This window comes from Erpetoichthys calabaricus, chromosome 4, assembly GCF_900747795.2.
Source record: "Erpetoichthys calabaricus chromosome 4, fErpCal1.3, whole genome shotgun sequence".
In the NCBI taxonomy this organism is placed as follows: domain Eukaryota; kingdom Metazoa; phylum Chordata; class Cladistia; order Polypteriformes; family Polypteridae; genus Erpetoichthys; species Erpetoichthys calabaricus.
Window position 1 is genome coordinate 253,386,686 of NC_041397.2, and position 16,892 is coordinate 253,403,577.

A 16,892-nucleotide genomic window follows, 5' to 3' on the forward strand; every position below is an offset into this window, starting at 1 on the left:
AAGGTTTAATATGGCAAACTGACTGCACTTAGGCAGAACCGTTATTCACTACTTTTATGAAGATGTCAAGTTAAAATTGTCAGTGCTTATCAGACATCACTGTATGTGAAAGTGGCTGGCACCATAAGTTAAGTGAGTCACATATTTGAACGAGTACAGTGCCCAGGATGGCAGCCACGGTAGTTTTGTGTTAAATTTTTGTTTTACATTTGTTGTCACCATGCAAAGTCATACACCGTATGCAGTACATGGGAAGAGCTGTTCCACGTGATGTGACTCTATATATTATAACAACATCCGTGGATCTTGCAGCTTTAATGAGCACAGGCGCTTATGCAGCTAAACAGGTAGCCTGATGGTGGAGGACCAGAGGAAGAAGATGCGGAAGTGAGGACTACAGCAACCACTGCTTGGAATATGTCTATATAACATGCGCTCAGCAGCAAATAAAGTAGATGAATTGCAGCTGCTAATACATACTAAAACGGACTGTGCTTTACTGAAACATGGCTGAATCACTCTATTCCTGACGCTGTATTGGACTCGCCCGACTTCATGCTGTACCGAGTGGACCGCTTTACTGAACTTTTGCAACAAAACAGGGCGGAGGAGTATGTTTCTACATCAGTCAAGGTTGGTGCAACGATGTCAGAGTTCTTTTTAAATAATCCTCTCCCAACCTAGAACTGCTTATTATAAACTGTAAGCCTCACAAATCATTATTTTGGGTGATTTTTAAACATGTCAATTTTAATCAGGTCCTTCCTTTATATCAATAACAAATAAAATGTCCTCCAGAGATGGAAATATTCTAGATCACTGCTATGCAGCTATTAAGGATGCTTATCATGCCTTCTCCCGTGCCCCTTGGTAATTCTGACCATTCACCTTATTCCTGTTTACAAACAAAAACTGAAAGGTGTAAAGCCAGTCAAAAGTACAGTTAGAAGGTGGACCAGCAAGGCAGTAGAGGAATGGAGTGCCTTCAAAACTGCCAACAGCAACATGCACAAATACACTCATGCTATAACTTCATATATTAGTTTTTGTGAAGATGTTTGCATTCTAACAAAAACAGTTGTAAAGTTTATCAATAATAAGCCTTAGTTCTTCACACAGCTCAGACGAATGCGCCAGGACAAAGAGTGTGCTTTCAGATCTGGCAGTCATGAGGAATACAGGAAAAAGAAAGTGATAAAAACTGAAAACACGAAACACTCAGATAAGCTGCAGGAACAATTGTCTGCAAATGACAGCATATAAGTTTGGAGAGGCCTTAAACAGGTCACTAATTACAGGAAACAAACAAACGGTTCTGCTGATCCCAGTCAATCAGTTAAATCATTTTTACGGTCACTTTGAAAGACAATGGGACATAAATCTACCTGATGGTCTCGCTATTAATACTCTGCACTCCTCCTCTCCTCAGCTTCCTCCTCCTGTCATCACTGCAAAAGACGTCTGCAGCTTATTCAAAAATTAAAATATTAAAAAAGCCGCAGGCCCAGACCTTATTTCCCTTTCCACACTCCCAGTGGTCTACAGTATTTGCAGACATTTTCAGCCAATCTCTGCATCTGTGCACTGTTCCTGCCTGCTTTCAGACCTTCACCATCATTCCAGTTGCAGATAATCAAAGGTGACAGGCCTGAATGACTACAGACCAGTAGCATTCACCTCTGTGGTAATGAAGACCTTTGAATGCCTTATTCTGAATTACCTCAAGAATGCTACAAAAGACTTCCCGGACCCTTTCAGTTTGCATACAGTCGACCAGTCTGTGTATGATGCAGTGAATTTTGTTCTGAGCTTTATTTACCATCACCTTGATAAGTCAGGAGTATATGTGAAGATCTCGTTAATGGACTTTAGCTCTGCTTTCAATACGATCATCCCATATAAGAAACTCACTCAGTTCAACCTGCCATTGGCTCACAGACCTTACATGTCTGACCCATTAACCCTTAGTACTGATGCAGCACAGGGATGTGTCCTTTCCCCACTACTCTTCTCACTTTATAAAAATGAATATACCTCTGGCAATTTGGCTGTTAAACTTCTTAAATTTGCAGATGACATCACACTAATTGGCCTCATTTCAAACAATGATGAGTCCATATAAAGACAGGAGGCGGAAAATCTGACATTGTGCTGCAGCCATAATAATTTGGACCTTAACGTTAAAAAAAAAAAAAAAAAAAAAAAAAAAAGGAAATGATCATTGATTTCAGGAAACGGTTACCTGCTCACCTATCATTGCTATAAATGCCCTAGCCATTGGGATGACAGAATCATTTAAGTTTCTGGGCAATGTGCTGTCTAAAAACCTTAACTGGGACAATCGCATCACATGCATTATTAAGAAAGCCCATCAGGAAATTCAATCTCCCTTCAAGCAATATTGGGCCAGTTCTACACAGCCATCATCGAGTCCATTCTGACCTCATCTATGACTGTTTGGTTTGGTGCTGCATCTGTTCAGGCTAAGGCCAATCTGCATCATCAAATCGTGTGAAAGAATCATAGGCTGTAACGTAGCGCACACTGAAGTCCTATATGAGTCCAGGGTAAGGACGTGAGCCGCAAAGATCATTGCTTTTCCGACTTACCCAGGGCATCACTTGTTCCAAAGACTTCCTCCAGCAAACATCTTTGTGCAGTGAAAGCTAAAACAACATGTCACCTTAACAGTTTCTTTCCACATGCAGTTGTTCTTACTAATCAGGTCTGAGCTGTTACTCAGTATCCATGTATACCTGCACAGTGGAGTGCCTGGACATTTTAATCCTGCTATCACTTTCTTTCTGTATTGTCCTTGTATGCTGCATCATATTTTATCATTTTATATTTTATCGTCTTATATTTATCTTTTGTATTCTGTGTTGTCCTCGTATGTTGCACCAATACTATCAAGACAAAATCCTAGTACGCATTAGTGTACCTGCCCGATAAAGGGAATTCTGATTCAGAATCACAACATTGTTTCATGAATACACCACTGCACCCACAGGCTTGTGTTCAGATTGAACTCTATTGAAACCAACACTACACACACTTTTTATGTTGTAACGTTTGTCATGATATACTGAAACACTACTGGCAGCAGCAAGCTGTAGTTACCGCAGCTCTTACAAACCAAGGCTGTAAGAATGAGTGCTCGAGGAATTAATGAACCTTTCATGTATACTGATTCAGAAACGGGTAGATTATAGTGAGGTGAAATTATACAGAAGTGGATCTTGTGCTGCACTCAATATTAATCCATTAGCATGGTGGAGAGAGAACACAGCCAAATTCCCAATACCTGCTTTTCTGGTCAGATCATCCTTCTGACCCTGCTACCTCTGTGCCCAGTGAGTGAGTGTGTGTTTCAACTGCAGGGGATATTGTTACAGCGCAGAGGAGCCAGCATCATGCAGAGTGTTGACATTTTCATTTTTCATTTTTTTCTTAATAGAAAATATAACATAAGTTCTTCATAGATTCACTCATAATCCACAGGTTACAGGTCAGTAAGGCCATTGTTGGGGCAATGTTTGATGTTAACGCAGAAGACAAAAAGATATATTTAAATTTGAATTGTTTTGTACTGCGGTATCTGTATATTATACTGTATATTTGTATGGTTATTATTGTCACATGTACAGAGTACAACGAAATCCTTACTTGCATGTGCGAATTAACTGTAACATGTATTGTGTGACTGTAATGCAAATATGTTAATATTTAAGATTTTAAATCATTTTAATAAATTAGATAAAATTAAAACTTGTGTATTCGCTCACTGATTTGAATTTTGTTTGAGTGTTTTGATTTATGAAAATCTAATAATATGTACTGTATGTCTAGTGTTACTTCTTTTTAATTAAAATATAGTATTGTGGGAATACTATAGCTTAAAGGCTGAAATGCAACATGAATTGTGTTGCGGGCAAAGAGTACATTCTCTTGCCTTGTATTTAAATAAAAACTTTGAACTCATTAGAACTTACTTATTTAGTTTGTCATTTTTGCTGTACTTAACCGTGGGAATTTAATTTTCACCTTTTTAGTAATTTACTAATAAGTATTTTTTTTCTTACTTGTGAAGTTTTGACATTACCTTTTCTGATAAAGATGCTGCATGCGTCCATTGTCCATTCTTGTTCACTTATATTTTCTGAGGCCATTTAGCTGTTACTACCCAAGTAGAGTGAAATTAGTGTTATCCAGAAAAAGGTAAAGTCCTGATTTAGGACTGAGTTGGCTCAAACCATTATGATATCGGGACTCCAGCTGTGCAGTGTTCCTGTAGGCTTTTCTTTCATTTTACACTACCTCCTGATCCTCTTATTGTGTTATTCAGTATTTGTAAGTATAATTTTACCCCCTGTTCCTTATTTTCAGGGTTTTGCCACCATCAAAAGCAGCCCTCAGGTTCAGCAGTCGCTTGAACGAATTATAAAAGAATGCAGTTCCCATAGCCTTGTTACTGTAGAATTACTTTGGCTATTTTTTTTTGTCCCCAACCTCACAAGTGGTCTTTCTTTTTTTTCTTTTTAGATTTCTTAAAGTATTTTGGTACGTTCTTGCCAAGGCATAATGTATTAGCCCTTTTTGTGTTTCCTTGTATACTTTTTGATTAGGATTTCTGTTTTTTGAATTATTTGGATTTGCTTTAAGTTATGGGATCTGAATATGAAACCTGTGGTGTCAAATTGTTTACTTTAGCTACTAGCATACACTACTGAAATATCATACAGATAGAGCACATTATAAATAAGGTTATGTTAATTAAAATCTGTTTGTTCTATATACAGTAAATAATATGTTGGAATAATATATATATTACTCTTGTGTCACATTGCAGAAATATTACTTGATTTCTCATTTCTTGTCTGCTGATATTTTGGATTCTGGCGATTTATGTAAGTGTGTGATTTTTCTGATCACTGGTTTACTTCTCTTGTAGAAAAGTTAACTGCCTACCAACGAGAGTGCCATGCCTTAAAAGAACGCCTCCATGTGGCTGAACTACGCACTTTGCATCGCTCATCTGAACTCAGCACTATCTTAGAACATTTCAGACGTGCCATAGCAGAGACCAATGGCAGCAAAGACTCCCTTGCCAACTTTTCAGGTACAAGTACTGCAGAGGGTATGCGTGCACCACCAGCCTTTACTACTGGGTATGAGAATCACTTTAGTGCAGGGGTTCTCAGCCTTTTTGTTTTGGTGTACCACCCCCAGACGGTTAAATGTTCCAAAGTACCACCATTTTTTTTCTCTTAAATTGTTATGTGATACTATAAAACAAAAATTTGTGTTTCTTTATCTATGCAAAAATATTGTATCTGGGGAGTTGTTAATGAAGAGTTTTGTGCATGTGTGTACATTTAAAATTTTTATTATGTTCTTTTTTTAATTTTTTTGTGTATTAAAAATAGTGTGGTTTTATATAAAGTAAAAAAATTGAAGAAGCTAAAATTTTCATTTTTAATTTGCAAAACATATACAGTTCGAAGCTAAAATTACAGATATTGCAGGGAGGGGGATTTTTTCCCCAGGGCAACAATAAATAAAGGAGATTTTATTGGATTTGAGGGATTTCAGCGTGGGGTTTGTAAAGAATGATATGATCATAGAGGGATGCCTGATTTGCCTTATCATTTGCACTATATTTATTCACTTACAGTTTCTGTCCTTTAACTGAGAAACAGATAACTGCTTAAAACTAATACTAAAAAATTCAAACCCTGTTATGTCATTGCCACATGAATTATTGAATAGATGTCGGAATATTTTAATTTACACAAACTCTTTAAAGCTGGTTTAACAACAATACACTTTTCAAATCGGGTTTGTCAGAAAGTAATTTTGTGTAGTTACTGATATCTGCTGTTGAGTGACTACATGGAGGAGACATTAGCTGCTTAATAGCAGTTAACTGATGAGAAATATTTAACCTACAAGTGAAATGAATCCAAATGTAAAAGTGTCACACATTGGATAGTTTAACTTTCAAAGTTTTTCTCTCTCTCTCTCTCTTTTTTATTTTACATTTGTCCCAACTTTATGGCTCCCTTTTATGAAATCAAATTTAATTAAAGATTGTTATTATAGAATTCCCATAAAAAAGATTATTATTATAGAATTCTCATAAAATAGCATTTGTTACCTAGCATAAGTTTTAAGACTCTATTATTACTTATTGTTGTATAAGTTTCTGTAAGTGCAGAAGTTACTCATAACTTTTGATGGCATTGCATTTGAGTCTGTATCATTCAAATATGTTTTTGACATATATATATACAGTTAGCCAAATTTTAGCTGTTACACCAGTAAATTAATGAAAATGGTTTCAAAAAACAATGAACAATACAAATATAGCATTTGCTGATTCTTTTTATAAAGTGCGCTGTTTCAGAAGCTCCACTAATTGCGTGTCTCAGAGATTATGTGCTTCCATTATAAAACATTGTATGTCTTATGAATGGAAAATTTTGCTTCAGAATATTAAACAAATGTATGTCTGGAAATTTTGAAACACTATCCATCCATCCATCCATTTTCCAACCCGCTGAATCCGAACACAGGGTCACGGGGGTCTGCTGGAGCCAATCCCAGCCAACACAGGGCACAAGGCAGGAAACAATCCTGGGCAGGGTGCCAACCCACCGCAGATTTTGAAACACTAGCTAAATACAATTTGTTTTGCAACAATGTGTAGTTGGTTGTCTGTGAGGTTGGTTCCCCTTCCAAGAATGGATTGAGTCTTGCGAACCATCCAGTGCTTTCCAAAAGATATTGTAAAATACCTATTAAAATACACGTTTCACTGAATGACTTTTAACTTTTAAACAGCAGAGACACAAAAGCTGTTGAAAGAACTTTCCCAGAAGAAACCATTACAAGTGCCAAATATCTACTACCATTTGCCTCACTTATTGAACAATGAGGGCAGCCTTCAACCTGCGGTACAGACAGGTCAAGGAAGAACAGGAGGTAAGAATTCATGATGGGTTATGATTTTTAGTAGTTACATAAATATGTATATACTATATATATATATATATATATATATGTATATATATATTAAAAAAACACTTCCATTTTTGTTAACCAGTCATTACAATTAAGAGGTAAAGGAGACCAGCATACTCCTTGGCAGAACTGGATTGAAGATGGAAGCCAATCTTGTATTTTATTAAGTAATTTTTGTTACATTAAGCCTAATGCACTTGCTGGCAGTATGGCCTAGTGGTTAACAAGGCAATATTGAATTTACAGGGATGCAGGTTTAAATCCTGTCTGTGACTCTAATGAACTCATTTAACCTGACTGTGCTTCAAATGCAGAATTATTTAGCCTCTAGCTTGAGTTACTATAGTACATTTCAGATGGTGTTCATAATGATGAATTTATTGATCTTGAAACATATATAAACACTCTTAATGACTTTAAGTTAAAATGTTTTCCTGGCATATTGATTTCTGCTTACCCTGTCTGGTCATTTAAAATTCTGTCTTTCTGCCAAATATAAAAGTAGATGAATAGAGTGGAAACGGTAAGTTTCATGATTTTTTTTTTCCCTGTCTCCAGTTTCTATTGTGATGGGAATACCAACAGTAAAGCGAAAAGTCAAGTCCTATCTTGCAGAAACTCTCCATTCCTTAATTGACAAGCTTACTCCAGAAGAGCAAAAGGACTGTGTTATAATAGTCTTTGTGGGAGAGGTATGTTCCAGAAAATTTTAAATCTTGAATGTTAACAAAGTGTGAGGTAATTTAGTTAACTATTGGTTGCTTACAATATATCATGTATGTGATTTGTCACTGTTTTTTTTTTTTTCAGTAGATTTTTTTAGTCCACTTTCTATAAACTATATGGCTACAACACAAAGGAAAACACCTCCAAGCAATAAAACAAACTGTATAATAAATATATATTTGTGGTATTTGTCATTATTGATATGTTGCTCGTGTTTGTGTAGCTGGCAACCAGTTATTAGGGGCTTGTGTGCCAGTGGCATGGCAGAGGGCACAGAAAGTCTTCACAGGAGCAAGAGTTACTCCAGTGCAGGAGCAGTGGAGATTTGCATGACACTGTGACAGGAAGAGGGAACTATGAGACAGAAGTGACGAGACATAGAAAGTTCCCAGTCATGCCATAAGGCAAAAATCCCAGCAGATACTGGTATGCTTGACCCTCTACTAGGGGAAAACCTACAGAAAGCTGACAGGAGAGCACAAAAGCATGCTGTTAGGAAAAGATGCCTTGCATGAAGGGGATCACTTTATTCCTTTATGTGTACAGTAAACACAATAAGAAATGGCAGAATTCAGTACCCTCACTGCCAACTACTAGGAAGCAGCACATAGGACCATATTTTACGCTTGCCTTTTAAGGCGCACTGAGTGCTTAGAGATGCATGAATACTAGTGAGCACTAGAGCAGCCTCTGACCCTGTCAATGATTCTGGAGCCTGCCACAGATGAAACTTCAAGATTCAGTTTAAAGTCTCCCCAAGCCAGGATTACAATGAGTATGACCTTAGTAGGTGATGTGAGACAAAAGGAGAGTAGAAGGTAGAAAGGCCAGGATCATGAGACAGACACACAAACATTAAGAGGGGATGCTTTTGTTGGTATAATTAAAGTATATAGGTAGTTTAATGAACCATACTATTAGATACGCAGGAGTTTTTGCTTTTCCAGTTAAGGACTATAGGGTGGGAATGTTTGTTTTATTTTTCTGTTTATTTTGTGGTGTCCCAACTTTGTGTGCTCAATTTAGAAAAATAATGCGACACTGTAGTCTACATTCCCAGTGCTACTGTTAGCCTCTCCCGATTAGTGTTGGATCAATACTGAAATGTTAACTTCATTACCTATACCAACTGTCACATCTTGGTACCAAAATAATACTGAAGCCAATAACTGATAACTTTGTATTTTTCACAAAGTAAAATGCAAAATTAATGTTTTAACAGAATATATGCTCATGTTTACTATATTTTCTGTGTTGTAACATCCAGAGCCAAGCATGGAAGAACAAGTGTGGTGCATGTGCTGGGGATTGAAATCACTGGTTAGTCTGGGTGCAACACTGAGTGCTTCTGACCCACTAACCTTGTTACTCTCACCAGAAGTCCAGATCCCCCCAATTTTGGTACTGCTGTACATTTTTAGTACCAGTGTACCACACAGCACTACTCCAGATATCTCTGCAGCCTTGATCCCCAATTCACAATTAAACTTACAGATACCCTTGGTGTTGTAACGGTCTGCCTGCCAGCCCATCAACATATTTGTCAGGATTGCACCTGTCCCACATGTGAACGTTTTGCAAAACCTTTCTGGTGCTCCACCAGTTCCCAGTGACCTCTGTGTCACTTTGATGCCCCTTGAGAAGCTGTTAAGCACCATTAAACAAGTAGATGTGTGCTTCACATGGCAATCCCCATTTACTCATACTTACCTTTGCAGAAGCTCACCAGTGTCCAGTGTTGTTGGATAAAGTAGTTAGTACCCTTTTTGGATAAGTTATTCATGGCATCATTACAATTAATTTTCTAAAACAACAACGTACAAAAAGATAGAGATACAATACCACTGGACGCTAAATGAGAAAAGAATATGATCAGCTGTAGCCACATAACTTTGTCCCTCAAACTTTCAGAAGGCGGGATGATCAGATCTAAGGAAAGCTTTGTTTTAGTCAGTTGTGAGGCAATCCGTAAGAGTCCTTCCTTTTTTGGACAAAAGATCTGAGATACTAAGACTGTAGTAATACTGTAAAGTGAATTTACTTGTTTTTCTAAGAGCACACACAGCACTTTTTGGACATATTGTATTGTGTGCATTAACTTTAGTGGGAGAACAGCAAAGAGAGTGCTGTAGTAGTCAGGCTAGGACAATATGAAATACAGTACAAGATTCTCTCCAGTCACATACTCCGAACATCTCTCCTCTCTCTCTTATGTGACACGGCTGAACTTCATCTCCTTATCCATTTCAATACAAATCTGCCTTTTTTCAGTACATACTATGATAATTTAGCATTGCCAATTGAAACCCCAAATTATTTTTTTGTGACATAAGGGAGTGATTTGTGTCAGTGAAGAAAACACACAAATAAATATGACTCTGCATAGAACACAGCAGGAACATTGCATCCAGAGGCTGTTTATTGAAAAATAAAGCAACTTAAAATTTTTAAAATCTATCATATTACTAAACATAAAAATACAGAGCAGTGGTTGTCTTCTAACAATTTTAAAAAATTGCTGTATTCAGTTCCAAAAGCCTTGCGGATACTAGAAGATATGTAGTAATTCTTTAATCCTTTCCCTTCTTGTGTGAAGTAAGGAGGTATGTGAGCTTCTGAATTTGCTTTAGGTCAAGTATTCTAATCTGAGAACTTTTACTGTCATTTTATGGTGTAATTTGTTTAACATTCAATGATGTCTGTTTTTGAATATCTACATGCAAGTGTAAGTTTCTATGCACTTGGTGCATGATGTTTTTTATTTGGCATTGTGACTTTGTTGCAGGCCGTTTTGTGTTTTCATTTCATCTATTTTTATAATAGTTTATACATGGGTGGATGTGTGAGTTTAAGCATTAATTAATAAAAATAAACTGAATTGAACTGACTTGACTGAAGCAAAATTAATACCACAGACAATCAATGGTGGATTTAGTGTGCTTTCAAGTCCAGTGTTGGATTTTAGAATCGGCTAAATGTGATTGTTACATTATCTTATTTTGCTTTAATTACTCCATTTTGATAACTGGAGTTAGTCTACCTTATTCAGTGTTGCTCATATCATTGTAATGTGTTTGCTGAGACAGTACCCCATACACACTGTGGCTCATGTGACCATGCGTCTAGCTGTGTTCACGTAAGAATTGGATGGATAAGGTAAGATGACATTGGGTAAAGGTAAAGCGTCATAAGAGTCAGATAGATAAAAGTAAGCTGACAGGTTTTCTGATCTGCAGTTGTTCGTCTGACCCTAATTCACTTGTAATTCTTTTTCCCACTTTTTAACCCAGTGCTGGCCCAGCCCATTGTAAACCTGAATTTGACTAAGGCAGTTTTACAATGTATGTTTGTATGTATTTTTGCACAGGTTGTCTTATGTTGTGTGGTCCTGTTCTGTTTGTTTAATTATATGTTTGCTTATCGGTGCTCATGAAGCCCACTAGGAATAACTTAGATAGGCAGGTGATTGAACTGACTATGTGTACTCTTGCAAGTGATGCAAGTTCTTATGGACTCACTATAGGGCTGCCATTGAGCATTTCTTTTTTCAAGCTTGTGCTGGGTTCTGCTAATGCCATTGCTGTCTTGTAATCTGCCTAACAGCATGGCAGTGGTATGGTTTTCTTTCAACTTCTTAAATCTTTTTTTTATGCCATTAAACCATACTCCACACCTACACATAGATAAACTGTTGCTGTTTTGTAAGTAGGCTGATGTAGAGGTAGGTGGAAACTAACTTGAGATGCACGAAAACTGCAGGTTAGAAATTCTGTTCTTATGTGTTATGCACAGCTCTTGGTTATAAATTAGTCGATGATTTAATGGGAAAGCATATGAAGAAGAGCTATATTTAAATTTAGAACACCAGCTATTTCAGAGGAATGCTAAGAGCTGCACTTTGGGTCTGTAACAGGAATGAACCAGGTCCACATTCTATTGTCTAAAAAAAGAAATAAATGAGGGCATATTTAAGGCTCAGCTTAAAGAATATCTCAACTGTTACATAATTTTACCACTGTGTAATTCATGCCCCTTTCTAAGTTTAAGGTAATGAGAAATTCTTTGCATCTTCTGATTGCAGCAACTAGAAATCAGTCAGACACTGTAAATGGACAGCCATTTTGTCTTGGCTTATTAAAATAAAAAAAATCCATATAAAGTATTCAAGTATTAATAGACAGTGTCTAAAGTATTCCCTTACCCTATACTAGACAGTCTGATAGAACTAAAGCATTTTGATGTGTTATTGCAAACTTCACAATAATTATTTTGATAATCTCACTTGATTCCATCCATTTCTGTCTGTCTGTCTGTCTGTCTGTGCGTGCGTCTGTGCGTGCCAGTTATAAGTAAGTGAGGCTAACGTGACACTTGCCAGATGCCATGTTTTTAGTTTAATTAGGTTGTTCCTCAAGTTAAGAAAATTTTGTATTAAATTTTGATCAGCAGTATTGGTTATTCACTTCAACATCAAATTTATTTATATAGCACATTTAAAACAACATAGGAATGCTGTGGCCAAAGTGCTTTACAATAATAGAATAAAAGAAAAAACATACAATTAACATAAATAACATAAATAGAAATAAAATAAATAATAAATACAAGTAAGATTACATAATCACAAAGAGGAAACCATCAGTATTACTGAAGGTCACGGAAAGCAAGTGAGTAGAAATTAATCTTTAATCTTGTTTTGAACAGTTCAATTGTAGACGACTCCTTTATGTGATGAGGTAAAGAGTTCCACAGGCAAGGAGCAGCAGCTGCAAAAGCCCTGTCCCCCTTGGTTTTACACTTGGTATGAGGGACAACAAGAGAGAACTGACCAGAAGATCTAAGCACTCTAGATGGCTGGTCTAAAGCACACAATTCAGATAAATATGCAGGAGCAAACCCATGTAAAGATTTAAAAACTAGCAACCAGATTTTAAAATCAATTCGAAAAACTGACAGGCAGCCAGTGTAAAGAAGCTAATATTGGAGAAACAGAATCAGACTTTCTTGTCCCAACCAGAAAGCGAGCGGCAGCATTGTGGACCAACTGTAACCTGCATATCAGGGATTTGCTAATCCCAGAATACAGCGAGTTGCAGTAATCAAGGTGAGAAAAGATAAAAGCAGGAGTAGCTTTCTCAAGATCCCCTGAAGATAAAAAGGCTTGATCTTACCTAATAGACGAAGCTGGAAAAAGCAGCTCTTGACTACAGAATTAATCTGTTTCTCAAAAGAGAGGTTACTGTCAAATTCAGTTCATTCAGTGATTGTGTAAAATGTAAAGCTATAAAATTAATCTGTAGGATCTCAAAATGAAGAATGAGTAATATAATGGCTTTTATTTATTTTTTATGCTTTCTGAGTATCCTAACTGTAGTATTCAATATTGCTTGAAATATAGAGAGGAATTTGTAATATTGCAGCAGTACACTAGCTTTGTGTGAAAGATATGAAATATGTGGACTTGTAAACATCTTGTAATGAGTGAAAAACTGCACAATTTACTAATACAGGGTGCGTCAAAAATGGGATTTTTTTTCTCTTCCTTCAAGATGACAGAAATGGAAAGAAACTACAAAGACAGAAATAAATTCATCCAAGCAGCCATCTTTTTCTTTGCTTTAAAGAAAAGAAAAATAGGATACTGTATTTTGTAATGGTGACTAGAGGGAGAGAGAGAGAGAGAGGTTAGGAGCATGCATTGATACAGCACATTGCCGCACCCACTACATGACAAACCGCAAAAGGATCCCAGATTAGGACCAGAGTGCAGCCATGCAGCGGGTGACACCTCAGCACCACACTAGTTCAGATGGAGTGCAACCAGCGTGAGTTTTTTTATGGTGGCTGGAGTGCCAATTCTGCCACCTACCCCCAGGTTTTTCCCTGCAGGTTGGAGGGCCTACATGCAGGATCAGATTAATGTCATACCCAGGATGGAGCAATTGCAGGTTACGGGCCTTGATCAAGGGCCCAACGAAGTAGAGTCAATTTTGGCATTTACAGGATTTGAACTGGCAACCTTCTGCTTGCCAGTGTAAATCCCTAGCCTCAGAGCCACCACTCCACCCCTAGATACTCCAGAAATTAATTTTATATGTGCATCAGATTTTCTTTTTGTATATTAGTTATAAACAAATGCTGATTTGAGGGAAAGCTATAGCCTGTATAACGTTATTCCTAGATTGACTTTTTTTTTTCCTTCGGCTAATGACAAAATATGAAAAAAAATGTGTTTGCTATTTTTAGAATCATAACAGGCTTTTTTATTGTTAACATCTTACATAACTAATGTAACTCTTCGTTTTTTCCTTCCCTTGCAGACTGATCTTGACTATGTTCATAGCGTTGTGAGGAGCCTAAAGAAAGAGTTAAGTGAAGTCTATGTTTAAATTGAAAAATTCATGAATATGCTGTATTGTTGAGAATTTCAATTACATCGTTCTTGCTTAATACAAGCCCTTGATCCTTACGTTTAAAAAAATATACAAAAATATGGTGCTAACCAAAGTGAAAAATGTTCATTGCATCACCTTTTTACATAAGGCAGGGACTCTTTTATAGTAAAAATTCTAACAAGTGCTTTATAAAACATTTAAAGCAGTAGTTTGTACCAAATTGAAAATGTAAGATTCATTAAGATGACTGAGAAAACATATCAGTATTGGTTTGAAGCTTTAAGGTAGTGAGGCTAAGAATGCAATTTTCAAGTTACATATAGCAGAGAAGGTAAATGCGAGGACACAGTATAGCGCACATTCCTTGACCTTTTCCATTTTCTTTGATAGGTGCCTGGTTAAAAACTTCTAACACTTATTGCTGAATAATGTGTGTATTTCATAAAGTAGTTAGAAAGTAGAAAGAGATTTTATCATTTAACTACACAACATGTCAGGGAGCCTTACAGAACATTTCTTTTCTTCTTCTTTTTTTTTTTTTTTTTTGCTCCTGACTGCTTTTTCAGAATCTCAGCCTGTGTCCTACTCACACCACTGAAATAACTGTAGGTCCTGCACCACAAAGATTTAAGATGAGTCCTGGAGGAATGTACGGGCTCTACAACTTCAGTGTGCAAAAATATCAATTGAATTATCAAATGTATCCATCCATTTTTTTTATTTTGAACCTGCTAATCCATTTCATGGTCATGGAGAGCCAGGGCCAATCCAGACAGCACTGGACGAACCCTGTGTTCTGTCATGCTTTTCATTTAAAGACTTGTCGTTCTCACTCAGGGGTGGGCAGTGTCGCTCCTGGAGTTTCCAGTTTCTTAATGAGAAGTCAGTTATTGCTAGAGTAACATTTTGATACTGCTTGTTAAGCCATCAATAGTGGGGAACCTTATTTCAGTCTTAAACAGCTGCATTCTCTGTTTTAATGGCTCCTTATTAGAAGTAAAATGCAAATAACAAAGGAACCAGCAGTTTTACATCTAATTTTGTTTCCATTTACACCTCTGTGGATTTGTCATGCACTATTTGGTTTAATGAAGCACTTAAGAGAAAATTATGACACACTGGAAATGATCCATTTTAGGCATCAAATCATTTAGAGTATATCATTGGAAAGGGAAAAAATATTATATAAGAACATTAAATAACTGACTAATAAGCCATAAAATTAAATAAGGTCTAAAATTGGCAAGGATTGGTTTCTATTTAAGCAATGGGTTGGAAAAAAACCTGCAGCCACTGTGGACCCCCAGGACTGCCATTGCCCATCCCTCTTCTAATTACCTACATCACTTTGAAATGTGGAAATCTAACTGGAAAATATTTTAAAAAAAAAAAGAACAAAGACACTACCTTCCATTAATTTGAACAAAGATTTGACCCCAAAAAATGAGCTGATGTTGGTCTTACTGTAAATTTTGTAACTCTAGCTTCAAACTGTAAAAGTAAGATCCAAAAGAGGACAGATTGGGGTCCCAGGTGGGAAGTTCAGTTTTGTTCAGGAACGTAAATGTTGAGGTATGCTAACAGATCATCTGCATCGCCAAAGGCACAATGAATTATGAACACATTCTCTTTTACTTGTAGTCACTGTGGATGACTCATAAGCCTTATGGAGCCTCATTAGAAAGCCATAGTGCGGAGATGTAGGTGGATTTAGCCAGAGGTCACAGATCTTCTTGATGACTTGCCAAATGCATTGGAAACTGAGATATTTCTTTTCATTCCTCAGGACTGTCCTGTAATTCCTTTTGTTTAGTCTCTGTAAGCTCGTGTGAATAACTATTCACAACCAAACTGATTTATCAATTGAGTAACAGATTACTCTTAGAGTTCAACTTTAGACAGTTACAAATCTGTGTTACATTTTCAATTTTTGTGAAGAAGTCAGCTTGTCACAAGAGTGGCATAAGGGATTTGCTATTTGGAGTCTACAGTCATAATAAGTTGCAGCAAGTAAAGGTAAAAGTAATAGGCAGTTTTATTTGGAAGAAATGTGTATAGTGAGAAGTCAAGCAAAATGCGCCCCTAGTACTTACAGACAAACAAACGTATGATATGATCATTTGGACCATTTTCAGGTACTCCATCTACTGACATTTTGAGCAGCATCAGTTTCTCATTCATGTGTAGAATATGTGCAGCAACTGGGTGAAAAACCATATAAACATTTTATTTAAACCAAATGGTATTCCAGGTGTACCTCTTGTGTTATGTTTATTTTCCCCCGTTTAACGCCTGTATAGTACAGGGTAGAACTTGAATTGAGTAACTGCTTGAGGCAGGAAATGTGCTTATCTGTAGGGGATATGGGATATATGCGTGCTTGCTGGGGTGGCACTAGAGGAAGCAGCTTATGATGAGTGTTTGATAAGTGTCTATTAAAAAAAATGAAAATGAGCCAAGATTTACATTGAGTACTGTAGGTAGCTCCAGAGAGATTAGATGGCATAACATTCTGAAGCCATGCTTAAATGTTTTTAGGGGAATTAGAGGTAGTTTTGGACACAAGGCAGAAACACAAACATTGAGCGTAGCACCAGTCCTTTGCAGGGCTTTCTAAGGCCCAGGCCCACACTAAAAACACATATGAGAGAGAGAAATTTTCTACATACTACGCATGACTTTAACAACTCATGGGTAACATGTTATTTCGTAGGTCTGCACAATCATTTAGTAGTTTTTTTTTGTGTG

General features: G+C 36.8%; 1 protein-coding gene across 2 annotated transcripts in view; it reads left to right on the plus strand.

Moving 5' to 3' along the window:
- mgat4a (alpha-1,3-mannosyl-glycoprotein 4-beta-N-acetylglucosaminyltransferase A) overlaps positions 1 to 16,892 on the plus strand; it is a 116,472-nt gene that overhangs the window by 59,712 nt on the left and 39,868 nt on the right. Inside the window, exons 2-5 of one of the 2 annotated variants that reach the window (XM_028800635.2) lie at positions 4,952 to 5,119; positions 6,847 to 6,984; positions 7,582 to 7,715; positions 14,070 to 14,116. In XM_028800635.2, coding sequence (XP_028656468.1) covers positions 4,952 to 5,119; positions 6,847 to 6,984; positions 7,582 to 7,715; positions 14,070 to 14,116 — 487 coding nt within the window. Of the gene's footprint in view, positions 1 to 4,951; positions 5,120 to 6,843; positions 6,985 to 7,581; positions 7,716 to 14,069; positions 14,117 to 16,892 lie in introns of both variants that reach the window. The other variant, XM_028800633.2, reaches the window with a different exon arrangement.